At 36.0% G+C, this 23,662-nt stretch overlaps 3 protein-coding genes and 1 non-coding gene across 5 annotated transcripts; 2 read left to right on the top strand and 2 right to left on the bottom strand.

The window, feature by feature from the left end:
• The first annotated feature begins 12,664 nt into the window (after positions 1-12,664).
• LOC117928610 (aluminum-activated malate transporter 12-like) lies at positions 12,665-15,927 on the top strand. The gene is made up of 6 exons (XM_034848542.1): positions 12,665-13,183; positions 13,511-13,651; positions 13,965-14,237; positions 14,413-14,534; positions 14,941-15,084; positions 15,205-15,927. Exons 1-6 carry the CDS (start codon positions 12,871-12,873, stop codon positions 15,832-15,834), a joined length of 1,623 nt encoding a protein of 540 aa, XP_034704433.1. The 5' UTR covers positions 12,665-12,870; the 3' UTR covers positions 15,835-15,927.
• A 160-nt stretch (positions 15,928-16,087) lies between these two features.
• TRNAC-GCA lies at positions 16,088-16,159 on the bottom strand. The gene has a single exon. It is a non-coding gene; the product is annotated as a tRNA-Cys (tRNA).
• Positions 16,160-17,172: 1,013 nt separating this feature from the next.
• LOC117926527 lies at positions 17,173-18,413 on the top strand. The gene is made up of 2 exons (XM_034845648.1): positions 17,173-17,373; positions 17,787-18,413. Exons 1-2 carry the CDS (start codon positions 17,205-17,207, stop codon positions 18,305-18,307), a joined length of 690 nt encoding a protein of 229 aa, XP_034701539.1. The 5' UTR covers positions 17,173-17,204; the 3' UTR covers positions 18,308-18,413.
• A 1,115-nt stretch (positions 18,414-19,528) lies between these two features.
• On the bottom strand, positions 19,529-22,295 carry LOC117926519 (NAC domain-containing protein 71-like). Of its 2 annotated transcripts, none has more exons than XM_034845626.1 (5): positions 21,629-22,295; positions 20,907-21,184; positions 20,480-20,803; positions 20,126-20,357; positions 19,529-20,013 (listed from the first exon to the last, which is right to left on the bottom strand). In XM_034845626.1, the coding sequence occupies exons 1-5, from the start codon at positions 21,783-21,785 to the stop codon at positions 19,907-19,909; spliced, it is 1,098 nt and encodes a 365-aa protein (XP_034701517.1). In that variant the 5' UTR covers positions 21,786-22,295; the 3' UTR covers positions 19,529-19,906. The 2 variants fall into 2 exon arrangements, with proteins under 2 accessions (XP_034701517.1, XP_034701528.1); XM_034845637.1 differs by lacking the exon at positions 21,629-22,295 and adding an exon at positions 21,298-21,583.
• Between the last annotated feature and the right edge of the window lie 1,367 nt (positions 22,296-23,662).

Here is a 23,662-nt window from a genome sequence, read left to right as displayed (position 1 = left end):
TTATAATATGGCGAAAAGGTTGGTTTATGAGCAACTTTGAGTCATCAAACACTTGAAGTGATATACTCGTTACATCCGTAGCCATTTCTAACCCAAGTAATCCTAACACTTGCACCCTCCTGATGAGATGTTTCATCAACGAAAATTCTCCATGGATATTGATTTTCAACTAAAAACACTCCTTTGTTAGAAAAATCTTTATACAACTCTCAATAAGTTAGGATGAGATGGTCAATTAAGGCTTGACTAGATATATCTCTTTGAGCAATATAGATGATCTGAAATTCTTTCAATAAGATCCACCATTTTCTATTCAAATCTAAAAGATTTGGTCTTGGCATGATGTACTTGATGCGATCTACTTGTGGAATGAGATACATTGAATAGGCATGAAAAAAATGTCTTAACTTTTTAATCGAAAAGAATAAAACAACTATTATGCGTAGTTTGACTTAGCACCTGTTAGTGTTTTAATTCAAAAAATATAGAGCATTTCATTTTCCTTCCTCGTTTTCTTGGACAAGTAGTGATCTTAGAGAACGTCCTTATGTTGCAATGTAGAGATGAATGATTTACCAAATGTAGGAGCTCTCAACATAAGAGGTTTTTATTAGGTATGCTTTAATGCTCTTAAAAGCATTACTATGAGCCATCTCACTCAAAAAGATCTCCTTTCTTTATAAGTTGATTAAAGGATTGACATGGCAGAGTAGGAAATGAAGTGACAAATGATTAAAGCAACATTTTGAAATTTTTTAGTCACGAGTGTTTTGAAGTTTTGATATTTGTTTAGTAACATCTATTTTAGATTGCATAGTCTAACTGACACAATGATGAACGATAAATTTAAGGAATTTTATTAAAATAACTCCAAAAGCACACTTTAAATGATTTACCTTAAATTGTTAATACTGCAACCATTTGAATACCTTCCAAAGGTTCTCTAGATGAAAGTTCATTTTCTTTGTTTTCATAATTAAATTATCAACGCGACTTTCAACATTTTTATGGAACATGTCATCAAAGATTTGATGTATGACTCGTTAGTATGTGACATCAACATTCTTTAATTTAGCGACATTACTTTGTGATAGTCTATTCCTCTTGGAATGCAGAAGGTAGTGTATTCTTATCCCTTAGGTCATTCAAATTTGGTTGTACACTAGAGATTCTTTAATGCTAAAGTTAATAATACGAAATGGAGGAGATCATTAGAGGAACTTTATAACAAAAGAAAATAACACATCATTTTTTTTTTAGAATGTTATCACAAGGACCCTCTCATATCATTTTTATACACATGAGAGGGTCCTTGGCTTTGGATGAGACAACACCATAATTTGACCTTTTTTCCATGGGAACTCAATGGTATGTCCTTATTAAGTGTATTATGCCAAGGACACATGTTGACATTAATTTGGTATGGAATGTATTAACTATCTTGCTAATTGTCAAGGTCCAATCACTAGAGTCTATGGGCATGTGTTTGTGTTGATGGTACATTAGTTTGTTTTTTTCTCACTCTAGCAGCGATGGACTTGGTTGATTCTTAGCAATATTAGTCATGACGTGAATCCTATTAGCTTTGGCAGGGATAGAAATTCTATTTAGAAAGGCAAGCTTTAAGACATTTATTTAGGAGCCAAAGAGGAATCAAATGATCATTCAATTTAGCTCCCTTGGTTAGGGGGTTAAATCCCTGTTAGTGTTGCTCCATACCTTCCCTTGGCCTCATGTACACAAGCAATGAGTTCAGTGGGTCTGCCTTGATGGCTCCCTTAGTCAGTTTCCATACATTCTACTGTTTGCCTTCAAGGGATCTCATCAGTCATCCTTTACTATCATTGCTTGACAGAAGTCCACTTTTCATAACTTATGAATTCCTTGAGATCCAGAATATTTGCACTTCACTATATATAAAGCCTGAGGCCTAAAATTCATACATAATATTTTTAATTGGTTCCACTTTTTGGCATGTATCAACTGATTCCTACGTACCATCATTACGTATCAGATGGTTATTTTTAAGTCTCAAAACTTGGTTTGTATGCTTGATGTTGATTCTTGGGTTGATTCATGATATTGCATAATTTTTTGATATAAAAAAAATTTGAAAGCAAGCTTTAATATTATTTTAATTGAAAGATTAAAAATTTATAGTAAGTATATATCAATACAGTTGTTGATGACTTATTTTTTTGAATGATGATTAAAATTATTATTTTTTGACAATTTGATAGAAAAATGGAATCAAACTTAGCACTATCATCTTCTCAAGATCCAACCACAAATTCATAATCAAATAGAGGCAAGACTGACCATGCATGAAACCATGTTTTTGAATAAAGATATGAAAATCGAAGGAAAGTTCTCATATGTTTGTATTGGAAAAAAATTGTGAAATTTGGAGGAATTTATAAAATGAAACAATACCTTGCTAAAGTGAAAGGTGATATTGGACCATGTAAATCGATTTATCTTAATGTTAGATTTTGAATGAAAAAATCTTTATAAGAGTTTGTGAAATCTAAGAAGGCAGTGTAGACCCTTCATTTTGTCATTTTAGTACATATTATTCAGGATTACCCTTATTCATCCCTTGCTACCTCATTCCACAATGTGGTTGAGTCTCTAGTGTAATTTTTTCAATCACTATCTTTGGATTTTCTTTGGGGCCGTGTTGGAGGATTTTTAGAGATTCTTAATATGATAATTCTAAGACTTAGGATTTTTTTAGCTTAAAATTTTATTCAATATAATTTTAGTATATTTAGATTTGACTCTATTTTTTTTAATGGCTTGGTTTTAGGATTTGACGAGTTTGAATTGATTTTGATTCTTGTTTGTGTATGGATCATTTTGATATTTAATTGCACGTTAGGTAATTTGATTTTTGTACAAGATTTGAAAATTATGATATTTAATTATATCGGTTTGATATTTTAATTGTTAATGGCATAATTTTGATTTCTTAATTTTTGGTTACATGAAAGTTATTTTTAATTTTTGAATGCATATGAATACATTTATATTTTATTTTGCATGGAACTAATATTACTTTCATTTCTTTCATGAATTGATTTTATATTTTTGGGTTCTAGAGAATTATGAGGGAAGCATCTGTGGGGAGGAGAAGGGAAGTTTCATTTTCTGTTGGAGACCACGCATGATTTTCTTGGGAAAAACTTTATCTGAATGAGGAAGGATTATCACCAGCAGCATTTGCGGGATTCATTGAACGGCACGACCATCAAGTCCTCAAGGATCGTCAACGCACCGTCAGTTCCTCATCCAGAAGTGGCGCATGACCAGATTCTCCTTGATCATCGATTGCTTCTCCACTCCATTGATTTCCCCATCGCACGAGCTTCGGCATCAGTATGGTACATAATCAGCATCATGTCTACACCGATATCTCCTCCAAAAGGTGCTTTACATGCTGATTATTACCAGAAGAAGATCTCTGTACGCAATACATCTGCTTTGGTCATCTATGCAGACTACGCATCAGATGATCATCGGCAGCAGGACTAGGGTAGATCTTCATCTGATCATCACAGCGAGATCATTTTTCATTTTATTTTTTTGGGTGCGCATCACCTTCATTGAGGAAGAGCATAGGAGAGGGAAAACTGGGATTCTTTGGTGGTTTTTGGAAGGAGACACAGCTCACTTGAAGCTAAGATAGCACGGATTGGGAGGAGGCTCTCCAGGTGAGGTTATTGTAATCTCCATGTCTTTCATTTTTTACACTGCTTTACTCTCATTTTTAGCCAATTCTCTGAACAGTATTTGTTGTTTGGGTGTGATAACAAGCTATTATATGTTGTTTTGCTGATCTTGGATTGATTGCAAACTTCACACTGTTTTGTTCTCCTATTTTTTTCGGTTTAAATCTGATGATGAATTTGAATCTGGACTTATATTTGATGCTGGATGCTTGGAAGTTAAATCCAGTTTTTGTTTAAGATTTATTCTGGCTCCTTCTCTGCTTTAGGCTCATTGATTTCAACATGAAATGAGGTCTTATTTAATGGATTGTTTGTTGCTTTGGGCATGCTCTATTTTGGGCTATTTCTTTCTCTGTTCCTGGTATTAGTTTGTGTCTGTGCATCTGACATGCACCCTTGGTCTAGACTTTGTCCCCTTGTTCTGCATGGAGTGAGTCTTCTTCCTGTTCTTCCTCGTATTCCTGTTGGTGTGCCACTTGGGTGAATGCTTGTAGTCTGGTTCTGGAGGCACGGTTTTATGACTTCAGTGGGAGCTAAACCTCTGGGGTTGATGGAAATGAGGTCCTCCAGTGACAGGATGGTATTTGTATGAGTTGTTCATGAAGCAAATGGATGAATGAAATGGGAGAACAGCTTTGCACCTGTATACAGCAAGGACATTTCAAACTTGTCTTCCAGCATGTGTGGGCGTGAAGTACGGATACTGCCCAAGATAAGAATGACAATGAGGCTTCTGACATAGATCAAATGCATGACCTCAAGCCAAAATTGTACAAGCATTGGTTGGAAAGCTAGACTTTCATTCATCCAAGAAAAGATTGCTCTTCTATATGTGCAACAGCTATCGAGATATGGTGTACTGTAACAAAAGGCCCTTTCATCTCAAAGATATTCAGAACGAGGGACCTTATGACCAAGAATTATGCCAAAGTGGCCAATCGCCAAGAGGCCACATGGAGAATTTCTGCTTACTTAGAAAAGTCTTCAGTTGGAAAGAGCACTCAGACTGATTCCAATCTTTGATTTTGGGTGGAATGATAGGTGCACCGTGGACACAGAGTTGTAAATGAATGCTGCCACCATTGGATTCGTCCTAGAACCCACCATGGCAAGAATTGGGTTGCTGAAGATTTACATGGAAGTGCATGTCATTTTCGACATTTTTTTTAGCCTACCCTAGACGTCATCTACTCACAACTGGATAGAGTTTTTTTTTTTCCTTTTTTGTTAGTTCCAGGAGATTAGAAGCTGGAGCAATGCATGAAAATATCCCAGTGTTTCTCCTCGAGCGGACGGTAACTTCTTCACAGTGCATGCACTAGTTGCAGTAATGGATGATTTCCAGAATCCCGAGCCCCACTCCTGCATTTGACCTCCACCCAAGAAATCCCAAAAAGCCTTACCAGCAAGCAGAAGAACATCAGAAAAATGATTCAGAGAAGCTCCCTTGCAGATTATCTATATTATTGGCATTTTCACGAGGATCATGCTCACATATTCGTAAACAAAGGAAGTAAAATGGGACATCCGAGGTTGAGACTCGTCTTGATAGCCGAAAGGCCCAACTGGAAGAGGAGATAAAGACGATCCAGTTTCTCGGGAAAGCAAAAATCATATTGCTGTGGTGCTAGTAGTAAATGATCTCGACTGTGATGATCTGAGTTCAATCTGCCATAGCCAGCTTGATATCTCAGTTCGAAGAGAACTATGTGCACCCGTCCATGTAGAAATTCAGCAGCCAGGTGGTTGAGAAATGCCTCAAGCATCTCGAAGAGATACAGGCTGAAATACAGGCAAGCTGACAGAGAATTAATGGAAATTTTGGACTTCCAGAAAATTCCCATAAACTGGTCTCGCCTACTTAGGATGAATTGGAGCAAATGGAGGTTTCGGCTACAGCGATGATGGGATCTATGGGACTCACCGAGGCATCAAAGATAGCTATTCACAGTGCAAACTACATGGCAAAATGTTTGGGGAACCACTATCCCTTTGTTTTCCGTAGCCACAATGGAACAGCTGCCCATGATTTCATTGTTGGCTTATTGGCTTAAGAGACTTCTTGAGTGGGATATCAACCAGAGGCATTCCTGACTTTTGTGAAAGGCCAAAAGTCAAAACTAATAATTCATGGTGAAGATTACCAAGTCCAGCCAGTGCCCAAGAACTTGTATTCACCATGCTACACCTTCACAGAGAAGAGTTCTGGAGGAGCTTCTTGACGGCATCTTGTACACTCTGGAGTTTGTTCCTGATAGGAAAAGCATAGCCATTGATGAAAGACCTTCGGTGAGTGATGAAGACATGGGTTTTGTGGCCTCTCCTTTGCGTTCATTGACACCATCTCGATCTGAATTCAGGTGGGGCGACACCACATCCTATAATGCGAAGAAAAAGTGAATATTGTATATTCTAAGTTGTGTGTTCTGAAAGAAAATTTTCAATGCCGAAGTGAGAATATGAGGGTAGCAGATTCTGGATAAGATCTCATTCAGCAAGTTCTATGGCGAGGTGAAGACAATGTGGACTGCTGTCGTTATATGGTTGTATTCCAATGTGAAAGCTTCTGAATTCAGCTGGTATGAAGATGTGATCCTTTATACATGCTGTCAGAATATTGCTTCAAGTGATGAGATATGGAATTCTGTAGTTGAGCATTTCTTGCAAGACTATGATGAGGAGATCAACAAACAAAATCCATTAGGAGTGAATGGTGAGCTCGCACTTGCTTTTGGTGAGTTGTTGAAGAAATTATGGTCCTCTGGCCGGACACCAGTTGCACCACGTGTATTTAAGGGAAAACTTGCTCGATTGGTTCCTCAGTTCAGTGGGTATAATCAGCATAATTCTCAAGATCTTCTCGCTTTCTTACTGGATGATCTGGAGCTTACATTTGGGAGTGGGAAGACGCTTGGTTAAGCTTTGTGCAGGATTTAATCTGGTAATATAAGAACAAGAGGAAAGCAATCCGGCAGATCATCAACCTGAAGTTGACGAAGCAGAAGCAGTCAATGCGGACCTTTCAATAAAATCTGGATCAGTTTCAGGTGACCTCAGTGACTGTGGCGCACAAGAGGAAGGCAAAAAAGATATGGAAGAGGAATACTCCCTGTTCTCCATGATGTCGCATTGGGCCCGCTTCTTAGCCTCAGCATTACCAGGACCTTTCTATTCCCATTCCTACGTGCACACAACTCATTCTGCATGGCCAAAAATTTTCAAAACTGTTTTCAACTGAAATAAATCCCAGTTTTCTCAAAAACTTCCTTATTAGGCGTCTTTAGAATAACAAATTTCAGTTTTAATAACCATTTTCCTTCCCGCATGCACTTCTGTTATTTTCTTTAATTTGCAATAATTTTTCCGATTCTTCTCAATTTTAATGAATGAATAAATTCTATAATTTCAAATAAAGGAAATTTATCTAAATCCCTATGATCCTTTTGTATGATCATCAGGAAAATGTGATTTATGGAATTAATCCATACAAAAATAAATCGGGTAATGATGGTGCCCAACATACGCGTTATTTTCTTGTGTTAATTATGATTAATATGCTCATTGACCAATGATTGATCTCTACTTTACTTTATGACTTGTATGAGATTATTTTATATCTATTTTTATGAGCTAACCCTATTTCTATGAAGCACTCTCATTCACTACTAAGGTACGCCCCCTCCAACATTTTGCTTATTTATTCTCTTTTATTATGTCGTTTTGCTATATCTTATGATCACTTTGGAATTCATAGATTAATCAATTAATTGTCATAGTTACTTTGACCTAATTAGTATGACCTATTTTAGGGATTAAAGGGGTGCTACCTACATCTTCTCAAAGAGTAATTTGACCCATGGATTTAGATTGGAGCTTTCAAAGATACATTTTTCCAAAATTATGAGTCATTTTTGAAGATTTTATTTCTTATTTTGTTTTCTCTTTAAAATAAAATAAAATAAGTTATAACTCCAATTTTTCTAAAATTGGTTTTTCATTAAAAAGCGAGTCTCGCCATCAACTAGGAACGCACATGAAAAATGTGAATCCATAACAGTGCAAGAAGCTTACGAATATAAACATTTGTATGGTCCTAATGTATCGTAGTTTGAAAGAGATACATGAGAATACAAAGAAGATATTTAAGAAATGAAAAATCCTACAAGTAGTGGAAAAAGGAAAAAAAAAAAATCAACAATGGATAAGTATTTTGCACCAAGAAGTACTTCATGAGCTCAACCTTTCATTAAGAGTGTATTAGCAAGTAAAAAAGTTATTTGGAGAGCAGATATAACAGTTGAAAAATTATTTTATGATGGATGCATTTCTACTAATATTGTGAATTTCTTCTACTTCAAATCAATGTTAAAGACCAATGCTGGATGTTATAGTTGCAATAGGTCTTAGATAAAAAGGTTTAACTTACCATCAATTATGAATTAATCCTCAAAAAGGAAGTTCAATTGCTTGTGAACTCTTATCATGAATGTGGGTAAAAGTTAGGTATACGATTATGGGTCATAACATACAATGGACACTTGACTTCCTTGTTTATCATCCTCAAGAAATATCATTTGCGAAATTATTGATATTTTGAATATTATGAAGAATGCAACTAATTTGTTTTGGTTATTTGAGGAGATAGTTGAATGGTTCTGTACGTTCAAGCAATGTAGTTCATATGCTCACTAATAATGTAACAAATTATATGGATGCAGGAAGGTTGATTTTTGAGAAGTAGAAACACATCAATTAGACTCTTTGTGCAGTTCATTGTCTTAATTTAATATTTAAGGATGTTGCAATTGGTAAGTTGGACTGTGTTGTTGAACTCACAAAACGTGCATCAAAGGCAACAAGTTTTGTATATAATCATGTTACTTTGTTAAATTGGTTAAGAAAAAGAGAAAGATGAGTAGAGATTTTACGACCCGATGCAACTCGCTTTGCTATTACATTCATTACATTAAAAAGTATTTATTATTATAGCATGATTTGCAAGCTCGAGTGACTAATAAGTTTTTTGTGGATTCTAAATATTCGAAAAATAATAAAAGTAAATTAAGTTATGGTTTTTATCATCTTTGATAACAAATTTTGGAATGATTGTCTTATAGTTGTGAAGCTCATGGTTCCATTTGTGCACTTATTGTTCATTATTGATTATGTTGAAGACCTTCAATGGGATATATCTATAAAGGCATATATAGGGTTAATTAAAGCATCAAGAAATTGTTTAATTACAATAAAAAGACTATACAAGTCTTATATATAAATCATAAGACCTTCAATGGGATATATCTATAAAGGCATATATAGGGTTAATTAAAGCATCAAGAAATTGTTTAATTACAATAAAAGACTATACAAGTCTTATATATAAATCATAAAGCAACGATAAGTTGACAATTACACACAAGCACATTCATGTAGCAACTTTTTGGTTGAATCCAGAAAATTTTTTGTGTTAGGCCAAAAGTTATTAGAGGTATAATAGATGTTATTGATAAGAAAACTATGTAAGTCAAATATAAAGTGATGAATGAATTGAGATTGTTTCATGACTGAGTATAAAATTTTGGAAGAGAGTTTGCTTGTTCTTCACATAATACACTTCAATTAGGTAAAAGATAATTAATTAATTGTTTACTATTTTTCATTGTTAAACTATTTAGTATTTACTAATATGCTTTAAAATATAAATTATTATATTTTAGAACTTGCTAAATTTTTTCCTATTTTTAATGTGAAAATGATAACTAGATAAATAATGGAGGCTCCATGGATATAGTGCACCAAATTTGCAAAAGTCGGCAATTCAAATACTGAGTCAAACTTCACCATTTTTCAAATATGAGAGAAATTGAAATGTGTTTGAACGTATACAACCCAAAAAGTGAAAGGTCCCATAATCCCTACTTTTTTATATATATGCTTGTGATAAATTCTCCTTAACCGATTTGTTCATATTGATACAATTATTTTGTAATTAATATTTTGTTAGACTAATATTTTATTTTATGTTTTTAACATACATATTCTACTATAATGACTTACTATGGTTATACATGTTATATATATTTTTATTTTTGTAAGTAGGTTTGAGAATGAAAATTTTCCTTATAATATTTTAATCAGGTTTAGATAATACCATAAAATTTATAATTTTAATATAGAAAATAAAATTATAAATAAATTTTTTGACGAAATTTTATCACTAAAGATATTTCCCAATAAAACATCTTTGTTGTTGAATGTTTTCATATCAACTACAACAAATTTGTAAATAGCTTGTAATACATTTTGGAGATGAAATTGGTTTGTTAACAAAAAGATTTGACAGTGAAATTAATAAATTTAGTATTGTTAATTATTTATGACTTCTAGAACAATTTTTTTTTAATGACAAAACTTTTTATTTTTGTTGAGAAAAACCAGCAAAGTCAAAATTTCTATTTCATTAAAAAAAATAAACTTTGAGCAATAAAATGATATTTCTATTTTTAATTTTTATATATAAAGATTAAATAATTTGAAAATGTATAAGTTTCTAATTAATTTTAATTATTTTTTATTTTTTTAAAACGTTTTCTTAATACAAGCAAATATGAGATAATTATTTTTCTCAATGTTTTTTACTTTCCTTACTATTTTCCAATAATCAAACATAACCTTAAGACATATAATTTTAAAGGAATTAATAAAGTTATAATATATGCTTACGACATAAGTATTTGATTAAATTTTAAAAAAATGGAGACTGGATTCCCTTGAATCTCTGCAATCAATATCCTCACATAACTTATAGAAATTGCCCTTATATGCTTGTTTCAAGAAGCTAGAAATGAACAAATTAGCATAGGTTTTATGCTTAGAAATTTAGAAAATTTATTCAATGATTACTAGGATCATTATATCCTTATTATTCTCTCTAATATTCTATCACAACATCTATTTTATCTTTACTAGGTCATTCAACTTTACACATCAAATCTCCAAAATTCTAAATTTAACTTTCTTTGAATTTATTTAGACCAAAAATAGCTACTCAAACAATTAGTTTTTCATTCTAAAATTTAATCTTTCAATCTCAAAATCTCAACCCTTTGAATTACTCATTTGAACCTTATAGGGTTACAATCATCATCTCCAAGCCCCTCTCCCACCTCTTCTACTCCACTTTTTGCCCAAACTAGAACACCTTGCTTTTCACAAATGTATCTCATGTGAAAAGAACTCATCACATACATTAGATGGTCAAACAAAAGAAAGATTGACACTTTTTCTTGTACGTTTTCCATTATTCACCTTATCTTTTAACTTTTTTTCATCTCCTCATTGTTTTCTTTTACTTTACCTTCCACTTTTTATTTGTGTCTTAATTTTCAAGATCCGAATGAAGCCTTGAGAATCATCTTTAAATTTGGGGAAATAAGTAGAGGTATAAATGTTCAGAGTTCTATACAGTGCAAATAGCCATTGTTGCAGTCACTAAGCTTCTCACCCTCCAGTGAGCCGAGTCCTCGGTCATCCTGAGCAGGCAGCCTCCCTTTGATATATTTCAAGTATGAATATTGCTCAAAATCATTAAATTTTTTATAAGGTTTTAAGCTTTTATGTTCCTTTTTATTTTTATTTTTAATTTTTTAGTAATGTTGTCTGTCTAAATACTAACGTATATCATTCTTACATATGGGTTTTTTCCTTTCTTTTTTACCTTTTTTTTTCCCTTTCAATTAGAAAAATAGATTGAGTGATAATGAGTTTGAGTCGGTAGCAAAAAATGATTCATTTAAAGGAAGCTTGAGATTGTAGAGTCTAACAAGCAACGACTAGCAATTAAGGAGGATCCAGGTGTGAGCCAATAGAAGTGCCATATGGCAAGAGCTGGACTACATATATTGTTGAGGAGAAGGGAAGGGAGTTCAGAGTGCACGAGAGAAAGCACATAAGTGAAAATGAGGCCCAGCTGTTTGAGAACACACTGGACTTCTTTTTCTCACATTGTTAGGTTAACTAGAAGCTTTGCATTCCTTTTCTGGCCCGCTAGCTAGCACTATTGCCAACACCTTTTTACTCGTGACCCATGTATGGTTTCATGTAGCTTGGCTGCAGGTAGTTTGTGAATTTAAGTTTAGTCAACCTGGGGGTGGTGCACCACTGACCTAACTACAAACATGACTCACCGCCCTATTCTCAATGCCACACCTAACCATCCCCACATTCCAAAGGCAAATGCACCAAGTTTGAGAGTCCTGGTTGAGTCTTAATGTTTTGGTATTCATCTTTTAATTAACAGAAAGTAATTCTTTAGAAGGTGCTCTCTTTTCTTTCGAGATTAATGTAAATGGGGTGATGGATATTTGCAGATGGTTAGAAGCTTAAGACTAAATATTCTTAAATTTTCTTTGAAAAATTAAGAATATTTGTGTATTATATATGTTTTTTTTTTTTTTAATTATGTCATGATCTTATTCAGGACCACAATACCTTTATTTTCCACCAAATTTTGTTGTCTCCTCCAGCAAATGCATCTCCCCGGCGACGACAGCCCCCCTCCCCTTACTTTTTTCAAGTACAAATATTTTAGACAGCCTAATGTACCCTAAGGAAATTAAGAAACTGGCAAGCTGGTGTCTTTCCATTCAAGGCTTTCCTTTATGCCTCAATCATGCCTTACAAACTTAGGGATGCCACATTTAATGATAGATTATAGAAACCTTTTATTGGTTACCCACTTCATAAAGAAACATTTTTAGTCAAATTGGGGTTCCTCTTTGCAATTGACTTTAGGCCCTTATGAAAGCTACCCATCTTTAATATCTCCCTCTACTTTAATGGAGGGCATGTGATCACAGGAGAGGAACATCACCACCTCTCCCTCTCAATATAAAGTAGCACCAGCAGCTGAGAGGAAGGTGGGGTTTCTCACAATACGCCAAAAAGATCCCCACCGGCCACCCAAAAACATCAGTTCTTTTTTAAATATTTTCCTTATCATGGCTGCATGGTCTCACTTCTAAACTGAAAAACAAACGCCTCCTAGAATCATCTGGCCTATTGCCTTGAGCTTCCATTCATTTATTTACTATTTCTTCCCCGAAAACTAAGCATCCCTGCTATTGTTTCATGTTAAGGAATGTTCTCTGCATTTCTTGGGGGCTTAAATATTGCGATGGCCGGAGATGCGGTGTCTGGAATAAGTGGGGAAGATGGGAAGAAAAGTGTTGCAGTTTTTGCTGAGAAAATGAGGGTGTGGCCATGTCTGGTGTGGCAAAGGATTTCCAAGGTTGGACGAGACGATCCGAGAAGGGTGATTCACTCTCTGAAAGTCGGTGTGTCTTTGACACTGGTTTCCTTGTTGTACCTAATGGAGCCATTGTTTAAAGGCATTGGAGAAAATGCCATTTGGGCTGTCATGACTGTGGTGGTTGTGCTTGAGTTCACTGCAGGTTTGTATTTTCCATGAAATGGCTTGTGTAAGTGTGATTAGTCAAGTTTTATTCCCACCAAGGCCTTATTTGGAAAGGTTTTCAGTTGCCTGAAAGCATATTTTCACTGCCAAAATGTTTTACCCACCCTTGTTTGATCATGTCCTATAAAACACTTTCAATAGTATATCAAAACTGTTTCTGAATCTGGGACAGAAATTTTTTAATTATGTGGATCTTTTTGCAGAAGCACTTCACTGTAAAGTAGATTAGCACAAAGCTTTTTACTTCAAATTATATGAAGAGATACTGATTAGTTATTTGTATTTGGATTTTAACAAATGATAGGAGCAACTTTATGCAAAGGACTGAATAGAGGCCTCGGGACGGTGTTAGCGGGTTCATTGGCATTTTTGATGGAGTATATTGCAACTTCCTCTGGCCATGTATTTCGAGCTGTTTTCATTGGAACTGCAGTTTTTCTGACTGGTATAACTTTCACCCAGAAACCCACCCTTTGACATTGAATGATTCTATGTGGAATAATATGCAGTAAATTTGTATTTATTGGCACTTCAAAGATCAATGAAGAAGGTCTTGAGAGTCTCCATTGTTTGGAAAATAGAAGGCATTTTTAGGATCTCAATGTACAATGAACTGATTCAATCTCTGCAGTACATCCAAATTCATGCCCATTTATCATTTTATTTTACTTTTAAATTTTCTAAGAAAATTTTTGAGACTATCAGAAGCCCTTTAAAGCATACCTTTTGTTTACCTAATGTTCTTTTCGCCCTAACAGGAGCAGTAGCTACATACATAAGGTTCTTCCCCTTCATAAAGAAGAATTATGACTACGGTGTCGTGATATTTATCTTGACCTTTAATTTGATAACTGTGTCGAGCTACCGGGTAGACAATGTATTGCAGTTAGCACACGAGCGCTTCTACACCATTGTCATTGGCTGTGCCATCTGCCTTTTTATGAGCCTTTTGATTTTTCCAAATTGGTCTGGGGAAGCCCTCCACAATTCCATGGTGTGCAAGCTTGAAGGGCTAGCAAAATCAGTCGAAGGTATGTTGTATTTTTAAGGCTTAAGAGTATAACCTAGGCTGAGAAACCATAGAAATCCCATTACTTGGCTGAGCTCAATGCATAATTTCTTCTTCTTTACAACTAAAATTCAACTCCATCCAAACCACCAAGACTCTTGCTTCATGGCATATTCTAAAATTCCAAAACCTTGCAGCTTGTGTAGATGAATACTTCAATAATGCTGAGGAACAAGAAAAGAAGGATGCACCATCAGAGGACCCCATTTACAAAGGTTACAAGGCAGTCTTGGACTCAAAATCCACAGAGGAGACCCTGGTAACTTCTTTATTTTTCTAATTGAGGTTATATAGGTTATGTTTGGCTCCAAAAAGAATCAAGAAAAGAAAAATAAGTATTTAAAAAAAATGATTTTTTCAAATTTGATTTAATTAAGCATAGAAAATACTAAAAAAAAATCAAATATAATTAAAATTATTTAGAATTTTATACTTTTTTAAATTATTTAATCTTTAAATGACAAAAAAAAATAAACCAAATGAGTTTAAGTATATAAAAATAATTTATTTATTTTACTTTTTCTTTTTTATACTTTTCCTTCCTATGATTTTTTTCCTTCAAATTTTCGAAACCAAACATAACCTTAGTTTTATCCCGAATACACATTAGGTCTTGTATATATGTTCTTCGTAGTAACGGGCATTCGAATTTTTGTATTGAGCAGGCATTACATGCGAGTTGGGAACCCAGGCACTCAATTCACTGCTACAGGTTTCCAGGGCAGCAGTATGTGAAATTGGGAGCTGCTCTTCGCCATTTTGGATACACTATCGTAGCTCTACACGGATGTTTGCAAACCGAAATTCAGGTATCATCTGATTCATGCTTGTGTGATCCATATCTGTTCTTAATTCTCAAAATCAATTACACTGAATTGGATTACTACATTTCATGCTTGATTCACCATAGATGTTTGTCTTTCTGTTAGACCCCGCATTCAGTCCGAGCCCTCTTCAAAGATCCATGCTTCCAAGTTGCTGCAGAAGTATCAAAAGTTCTCAGGGAGCTTGCCAATTGCATAAGGGCCCGACGCCACTGCGGTCAAGAGCTGCTCTCGGATCATCTCCATGAAGCCTTACAAGACCTCAACACGGCCGTAAAATCCCAGCCCAGGCTCTTCCTTGGCTCCAACAAGAATCAAGCCACTAACATGCTTGCAGTAGCTGCAGCAACAGCACGCCAGAAACGTGAAAAATACTCTGGGGTGTCCTTATCAAGCGTGAAAACAGACAGTTCAGCACTGATGGAATGGAAAAGCAAAAGGGCTTCTGAACAATCTTCAGAGGCAGATAGAAAGGTGTTGAGGCCCACACTAAGCAAGCTTGCCATCACTAGCCTGGAGTTCTCGGAAGCGCTTCCCTTTGCTGCCTTTGCATCATTGCTAGTAGAGACAGTGGCAAGGCTTGAGCTTGTAATTGCGGAAGTTGAAGAACTGGCGAGGGTAGCGACCTTCAAAGAGTATAAACCTGATGATGAGTTTGTTGTGATCTGCGAACCATCCCAAATGCGGAATGCTGACACTTTACATTGTAATTTGCCTTCCCATGGGGCAGAATGATAATGTGCGAGGGTTCAGAACTACACTCCTGATGATCTTATGGACTATATGAATGCTTGACTATCAAATAAAAGTGTATCAGTGCTTTTAGTATACAAGATTTTGATTCAGTCACACTGATTAATTACATTAATTCTTCCATTAATCCTAATACATCACAGCTTTTTATGATTAATGTGGTTACAATTTTCAAATGAGATGATATTTGAGCTGATCACATTGATATTGGAGAAAAAAATACAAAGAGAAAAAGAGGGCCCAACCGGGTTCGAACCGGTGACCTCTTGATCTGCAGTCAAATGCTCTACCACTGAGCTATGGACCCATGTTGAGGGCTGTTAGTCTACAAACTTATTTTCTATCTTTGTGATAAAAAACTCATCTCCAGCTAACACATCGTGCACTGGCCAATGGTTCTTGTCACACAAAGCCTATCTCGATGGTGGCACCACTACAAGCTTATTAGGCATGTTGGGTATCATCAGGAAGCTGTTTATTGTCTTCTAGGGCTTATACTCCCTACATTGCGTAACTCAGTCAATCTATTTCAAACAAGCTTTCACCCATGTTCAAGTGGCCACTAGATGGCAAGTGACAAACTCGACACCCACAAGTGATCATGTCATTAAAGACATCTTTATATATATACATACATTAACCACGTGATTATGGTGATGCCCATCATGCATGGAAATTAATAGTATCATAGATATTATTGTATAACAAATGGACGAGAATTAATGTGAAGGTATTTGGAGGTTGACTTTAAAGAATAAGATTGTCTAGAAATTAATTTTTTGTTTTAAGCTTTTCCACTCCTTTACTTAGGCCAATGGTCCTCTGACCTGGCTGCATTTACTACACCAACTTCTTGCCGTCCCACTATTAAAGCTCCACCCATGATCCTAATTAATTTCACTAGCACAAAAAGAGACATTAAATTGTTTAGCAATAATATAATCCCAATTTGATTCATACATGATCTTAATTATCATTTGACCACTACCTAATTAGTTCAAAATTTTGTGGTAATCTTTAATGAGAGCACTTAAAAATTTTTATTTATGATTTTAACAAGAGATGTTGGGCAATAACAAAGTATAGTACTTGGACTGCCATAAGTATTTTCTCTAAATATAATCTTTTCCTTCTAATAATTAATTGTAGGTTTCAAACGGCATGACAAATGGGAAATGAAATTGGGTTTAGGCACCAAGGATTCTTGGGCGATAAAACCAATAAGGAAATGACATTTGTCAATGAATATGTAGAGAAGCTAGCGTTAAGGATAGGGTAACTAGGACCCATTTTGTGATATTTGTGAGGATGTAAGTGAATGAGAGTCCTGGGCATGACCTAGCCATCTGCAGATGGCTTGCTGCGTCTCAAACTCAGCACTGCAGTGGTGGAAGACAAGCCCAAGAAGCTTATTTGGTTGGAACACTGGCAAGAAAAACACAGACGACAGTCCACAGCCTAAGTACCATGATATTGACCTCCCCTTCTCACCTTCTCTGGTTGCCAAAACATTCTTAAGGGGTACTCTCTTTTCCTCTCCTTATCTCTCATCAATAGAATAGTTGTACTCGTAACAATTCCATTCACCAAAAACAAGCATCTAAGTCGGATGGGTAGTGTTACAATGATATTTTATTTTGCTTCTTATCAAATAAGAAAGTTGAGGATCCAATAGCAGGGTGTTTGGGTGCTCTTTTCTTTTCAAAAGGATAAAGATTCTATCATAAGATAATGCAGTGGTTCTAATGGATTTAAGTACAAAATGTGTTTCTCACTAGCTTTTACATAGTTGAAGTTGGGAAAAGTAACTCATTATCCTCAACTTTTTGCCTGGCTCTCTGGGCCAAATGCTTAAAGATTGAAACATGGTGCTTTACAGTAATCAATTTTGTGTTGAGATGAATATAAGAATTGAGTTTTCGTGATGATGGCAGGCAGGGAGCTAAAATGCTGCTATAAGGCCTCCATCGATGGATTTAGCGCCACTAACTTCCACGGCTGCTGCGACTTCAAGGGCCCGTGTGTAATAATTGGCTACACAAACAAGTCCTTCAAGTTTGGGGCCTTTAATCCTGAAGGCTACAGAAGTACAGACGATTACTATGACACTTTTGATGCTTTTCTCTTTTATTGGACAGACAATGAGAAGAGTGATCCTATCATTCTACCCAAAGTAGGAGGAAGTGGTGCAGCCCTTTTTGATTATGCTCGAGGAGGGCCCCAATTTGGGGCAGATGGGCTGCTCATTGGACCACCATTGGCACCTGTTATGGGTGGGTTTGCAGGTCCTGATACTAATTCTGGTATTGGTGACCTAAGGCAAGCTAAATCTAGATTGGGATTGTCTTATGCTAAAAGGGTAGATGAGAAAGAGTCCCTTTTTGGAGATGAGTCCAGAGCTACTCTTGAAGAAGTACAGGTCTTTTGTAGTCCTCAAATTGCAAGCTTATATTAAAACTCCATAGCTGTGGTACTTAATAAAGAGATAAAACAGAGTGTTCAATCAGAAGTTTTCTATCCATATATATACATAACAAGGACAGTACTGCTATTTTGATTTATTTCTTGGTGTTACAAGTCACTAACTACCCCACTATCATACTTTAGTTTGCATTTGCATTTGTTTCTTTTCCTCATTTTCACTTGAATTGAAACAAGTGGAGGACAATTGTTGAAGGGATGTTCTTAACTAGCAATTCATTTGCTCATCTGGTTAGGAAAAGGGGCCTCCTATTTATTCGATACCTCTTAGCCAAGTAGTAGGCGATAGGGATGTAGTAGGAGAGGTGAGAAAATACTAGTTTTAGAGAACATTGGTTGATGTTGCATGAAAAGAGTTTATATATTGTAGGCCTTTTGAAGAAAAAGTTTGTTTAAAGTTAGGGTAGTCTCTTTATCCAGATGCTTTACCCAAGGGAAGGCCGGCGAATAATTCAGAAACTTCGGTTCACAGAAATATACATGCCTTGGATTCTCGCTGGCCTCTTTTGTATGGTCTCGTCCACTCGCAGCATCACATTTTTTTCCTTGTTAATTTGAGCACCCTTCAGCTGTAATTTCAAAGTACTGATTTGATCGTTTCAGGGGGCGATGACTGGTAGGTAATCCATAAGTATGTGGTTGGAAGCCAACTCAAGGATTGATGATTAGAATGAATGTATGTCTGATTCTTTCCTTTTTGAGGGATTTTTCTCGAGAAAAGTAAAAGTTGATCAGTAGTCACAAAATTACATGAATAGTATGCATTCACATAGAGCTTGAAGCTGTTCTGATGGATCCATTTAGTCCCTTTCAGGCACAAGACCAACCAAAATTCTAAGGGTTATCTCTGAAAGCAACCTCTTAGTGGTAAAGGCTTATAATTGGAACATTTAAAGTTAACTTTCATCCTGAACTTTTTCAATTTGTTGAGAATATTTTCATTTTCACAACTTCAAGCAAATTCACTGGTATTGAGACAAAACGTTGGGCTTGTGATGATTGAAAGGAGGCATCCTGTTCAGTTCAAACGCTCTTTATTTTCGTCTTTAACTTTTTCTTTTTCTCGCCAACCATGGACATGTTAGGAAAACCAACTTATGGTTCTGATGAATAGGTATACTGCTGCTGCACGTGGAGTTGAGTTATTCTACAGGCATTTTGAAGTCATCCAGATGCAAATATGCTTCCATGAATGTACTAAGGAAAGAAACATAGATTTCATTAACAGTGGCAGCTTCTGTGCAGGAAGCTTATTTGGTAAAAACATATATATCAGAACCAACTCCAGGTGTAATCGATAAAAGTGATCATCACTTGGAGGTCTCCCTCTTTTTCTACTACCTAACAGCTTCAAACAACAACCCAACTCAACATTTAGATACTAAACCAATTCCCATACCGACGCTGATGAGGATTCTCACTGGAAATTCCTTCTGCTTAATATACTAGAATGGGCTGTTGTACTTCGTATTTTCCACTCTGAACAAACAATAAAAGGCGTTGTCTCAGAGACCCTTCTAGCTGGTTCCATACAAGGTAAACCCGGTCAGACAATGCTATCCAGAGCAGACCCTTACATTACAATCACCAAGTTGTCTTCCTGCAACCATAGACCGCTACACTCCCCAAAACTCTCATCTCCACTCTCTTGTCTGCAAATTGGAACTTGATTTTCAAACCCTGCATTGAAGAAAAAATGAGCTACAGGGATTTTTCCTTTTTTTTTTTTGTTTTTTTTTTTTTGTTTCTCAGAATTGTTTTGGATTTCCTAGTGAATTGTTCTGGTCATAACCTTCATAAGGTACATCTTCATTTCCATAAAATCCCATGTAATTGGGATCCCCTGAGTAAGGCGACATGCAGCCAATGCGACTGAAGTCATCGGCAAATTCAACTTCCCCAGGAAAATTTGAGTATGATGAACAGGGTGAGATTTCACTGTATGGATTCCATGAACTCATTGAGTTTGCAAAATCATACTGTGGAACAAATTCAGATACAGTCTCTTGTCCTTGCTGATAGTCCTGCAATAAGCCATGGATAGATGTTTGAGAAAATCACTCCAATCATCAAATCACCTAAAATTTCAAAATTAACTGCAGTTCATCCCTGAAACTTTTCCCTTTCCCCACATTAAAGTGAATACCTTTGAAGAATCTAGAATTAGATCAGGTGAGACCCAGAAGTCTGTAGGATTGGTCCCCCTTGAAGAAAGCTCAAAATCCACAGGCTGTGCGGCTTCATAAGGGGAAGCCATAGGACTCGAATAATTACTCTCATTGTATGCATGACTAGCTTGAGATGGAATGTTGTCTGAGATGCTCAAGATCTCATTCGAGATTGCTGCGGAGGTGAAATCACCATTGCTTGAACTGCTTCCCACCTGCTTTCCTTTCGCTTCTCCATGGAAATCACTTGACTTTTGTGACGGATCATTCTTCTTAACAACACGACACAAAGCAAAAGCCCCCTAGCAACACAATTTTCGGTAAACAAAATGCTAGTTCAGTCTCTCAGACTACAAAACTGAATGATCTAACTACAATCCCTTACAAATGACTGTCTCAAATTACCTGAAAACCTGATCCTTGAGAAGGATCATCGCAGAGGCGATACTCGTGCATGACCCAGTCCGTTCGGTCCCCTAAAGGTGCCCGTCCTCGGTAGAAAACCAAGGTCTTACGGTACCCAGTCACAGTGGATTGACAAGCTACAACTTTCCTGTCTTTCCCAGTGGCTTTCCAGTAGCCAGCTCTAGTAGCTCTGTTTGTTCTTGAGCCATTAGGATACTTCCGATCTCGAGGACAGAAGAAGAACCATTCCATGTCCCGTTTCGGAAGGAACGACTTATCTGCAGTTCATGGCATACATTATCAGAACCAAAACTTCCACAAACATCATAATTAAAATAAAAATAATAATTAGAAAAAAAACCAATTAAAGGTTCTGAAAAGGGATTTTCACTGTTGCAATGGAGATTTTCTTTGCATGAATGTCACTGAAAAATAAAGCAGACCCGATTGAACCGGCTTTTAGAAGAAAAAGGCTGGATACCCCATTGAAATAAAGATCTAATATGACTGGTTGTGGTCCATAAAGAAGAACAACCAAAAGGAATAAAACAAACATATAAACAAAAAAGCACTTTCCACCACTAAAGTCCTTTGTTCAAATTTAAACCCATGCTCAGTTCTAGATATTAGTCTAGGGCATAGAAAATGAAAGATCAATGTAAAATGCATCATTTTTTTGAGTGTCTGAACACTCGAAAAAGATGGGTGTTTTTGCAGCATACCAGGCAACTCCCATGGATCAAACTTGTATAAATCGATCACCGGAATCACTTCAAGCTCAAATTTCTGGCCTTCTACTTTTCTTTTCAGGTAATATCCGACCAATTCTTCGTCTGTGGGGTGGAAACGAAACCCCGGGGGCAGAGACGCGCCTCCCATTGTTGTATTTCACTAACTATTTGAACAGAAAATGGCGAAAACAGAGCAGAGAACAGAGGAAAGGAAAAAGGCAAATAAACTGGCTAAGTGTCCAGACTGTACCTATTGAAGATCTGGAAAATCCAAAAATAGAAACTCTTGGAAACACTAAATTTTTTCTCCAGAATTGAATTAAGCTTCCACAGAATGCACCATTTGTGCAACAGAATCATTTTCCAAAAAATTCAGACTTTTACTTATGATGGAAATTCCCCCCACCCACCCTCCTCAAAAATCAGACCCCAAAGCAAAATTAAAGCAAAACTTTGAAACTTTTTCAACACCCAGAAGTTCAAATCACTCAAGTTTTACTAAAATGGTTATGTAAGCGCTGGTCAGAACTGCAAGAAATGGAAACTTGTACAATACCCGGAAGCTAAAACTTCTAAAAGTCTCTGAAAACGGAAAATTTTGAGTAGTTGATATTGGAAATCGTGGCAGGGAAAGAGAAGTGGGAAGAAGAAGAGGAGGAGGAAGGGAAGTTGTGTAGAGTAAAAGCAGAGGCGGATGGTGTGGTTTATATAGGAATTAGAGGAGGCCAACAGTCCAAAACACACACCGAAAGGTCGAGATTGCTTGTCTGAAGCGAACCCAAAATTCCTTAAGTGTACCCCACAGAGCTCAAACCATTTCACACCTAAACAGTTACTTCCCGCCAAATTAATTTATGACCGTTAATTCATGCTCCCCACTGAGTTTGGCTCCTCTACACTCACACTCACTCCACAAAAATACAATTCCACTCTTGGATCTTTCCACATCAGCATCAAGACAGACCAGGACACCATCACACCATGGGCTCTCCTATCTTACTTGAAGAGCCTGGACTAGCATCTCTTGACCAAATTAATTGAGTACGCAAATCAGGGGTGGAAATAAACAATAAACCAATCTAACGAAATGGTATGAAATGGACGGTCCTGATCTATTTTAGATGCGTAGGCATTGACAGGGGAATTTTGGGGTTCCTTGAACATGTCATAGAAGTCTAGGCTCCTTCCAAGTCATCATGAGTCAGACAAAACACTTTTTCTTTAAATTTAATAGGGGGATGGCGTCACTGGGCCCAGTGTTCCAAAAGAAAGCCCTGAAAGTGCTTGCTGAGTTTTTTGCAACTTTTTTGAATGACCCAAACACACCCTTAAGGGAGAGCCCTCTGCTTCCCTGCACTCTCCTTTTAAATTCACATGCAGATGATATAAAGTGAGGCCTCTTGAGTTCCCATTTAGTGGGACCAACTCCTCCACTTTTTTGTCCATTTGAAATGCAAGGAAAATTTTGAACATGGAAGGTGTGTTTGGGTGTCATCATTCTATGGTACACTTAAGTCACCATTTTCTCACCTTTTTCCTTCTAAAATGGTCCATAAAAACAATCCCATCCCTACAAATCCATGTTCAAAGATTTACTAGTTGAATTTGAAAAACATTATACCTCTAGAGGTGTGCCTAATTGCACTTCCAAATCTACCCTATCCATCATCTTCCTTTCCAATTTTGGTAATTTATAGGACTCTCTTTGACCCAAATTTATGGAGCTCCCTAATTGTTCAATTTTGACAAAAAGACCTTAATTTCACCTACATTTATTCTAATTTTATAACTCTCAAATTTTTCTCCATTCTTTTTCATATGCTTCTAAAATAGAAATGAAAAATGTCATAATGGAAAAAAAAATTGATTTTCTTTTTATTTTATGTCCACATAAACCTAGCAGGTCACGTATTTTAATTAATTAATAATTTTAATTTTTTTTTTCATAATAAAACTAAATATAAAAAATCATACTCATTTAAATTTGTGGATATTTAACAAACCAACTGAATAACTTAAAATAAC

The sequence above is a fragment of the Vitis riparia genome, chromosome 2 (assembly GCF_004353265.1).
Source record: "Vitis riparia cultivar Riparia Gloire de Montpellier isolate 1030 chromosome 2, EGFV_Vit.rip_1.0, whole genome shotgun sequence".
Classification (NCBI taxonomy): Eukaryota; Viridiplantae; Streptophyta; class Magnoliopsida; order Vitales; family Vitaceae; genus Vitis; species Vitis riparia.
This window is presented reverse-complemented; position numbering and strand designations above follow the sequence as displayed.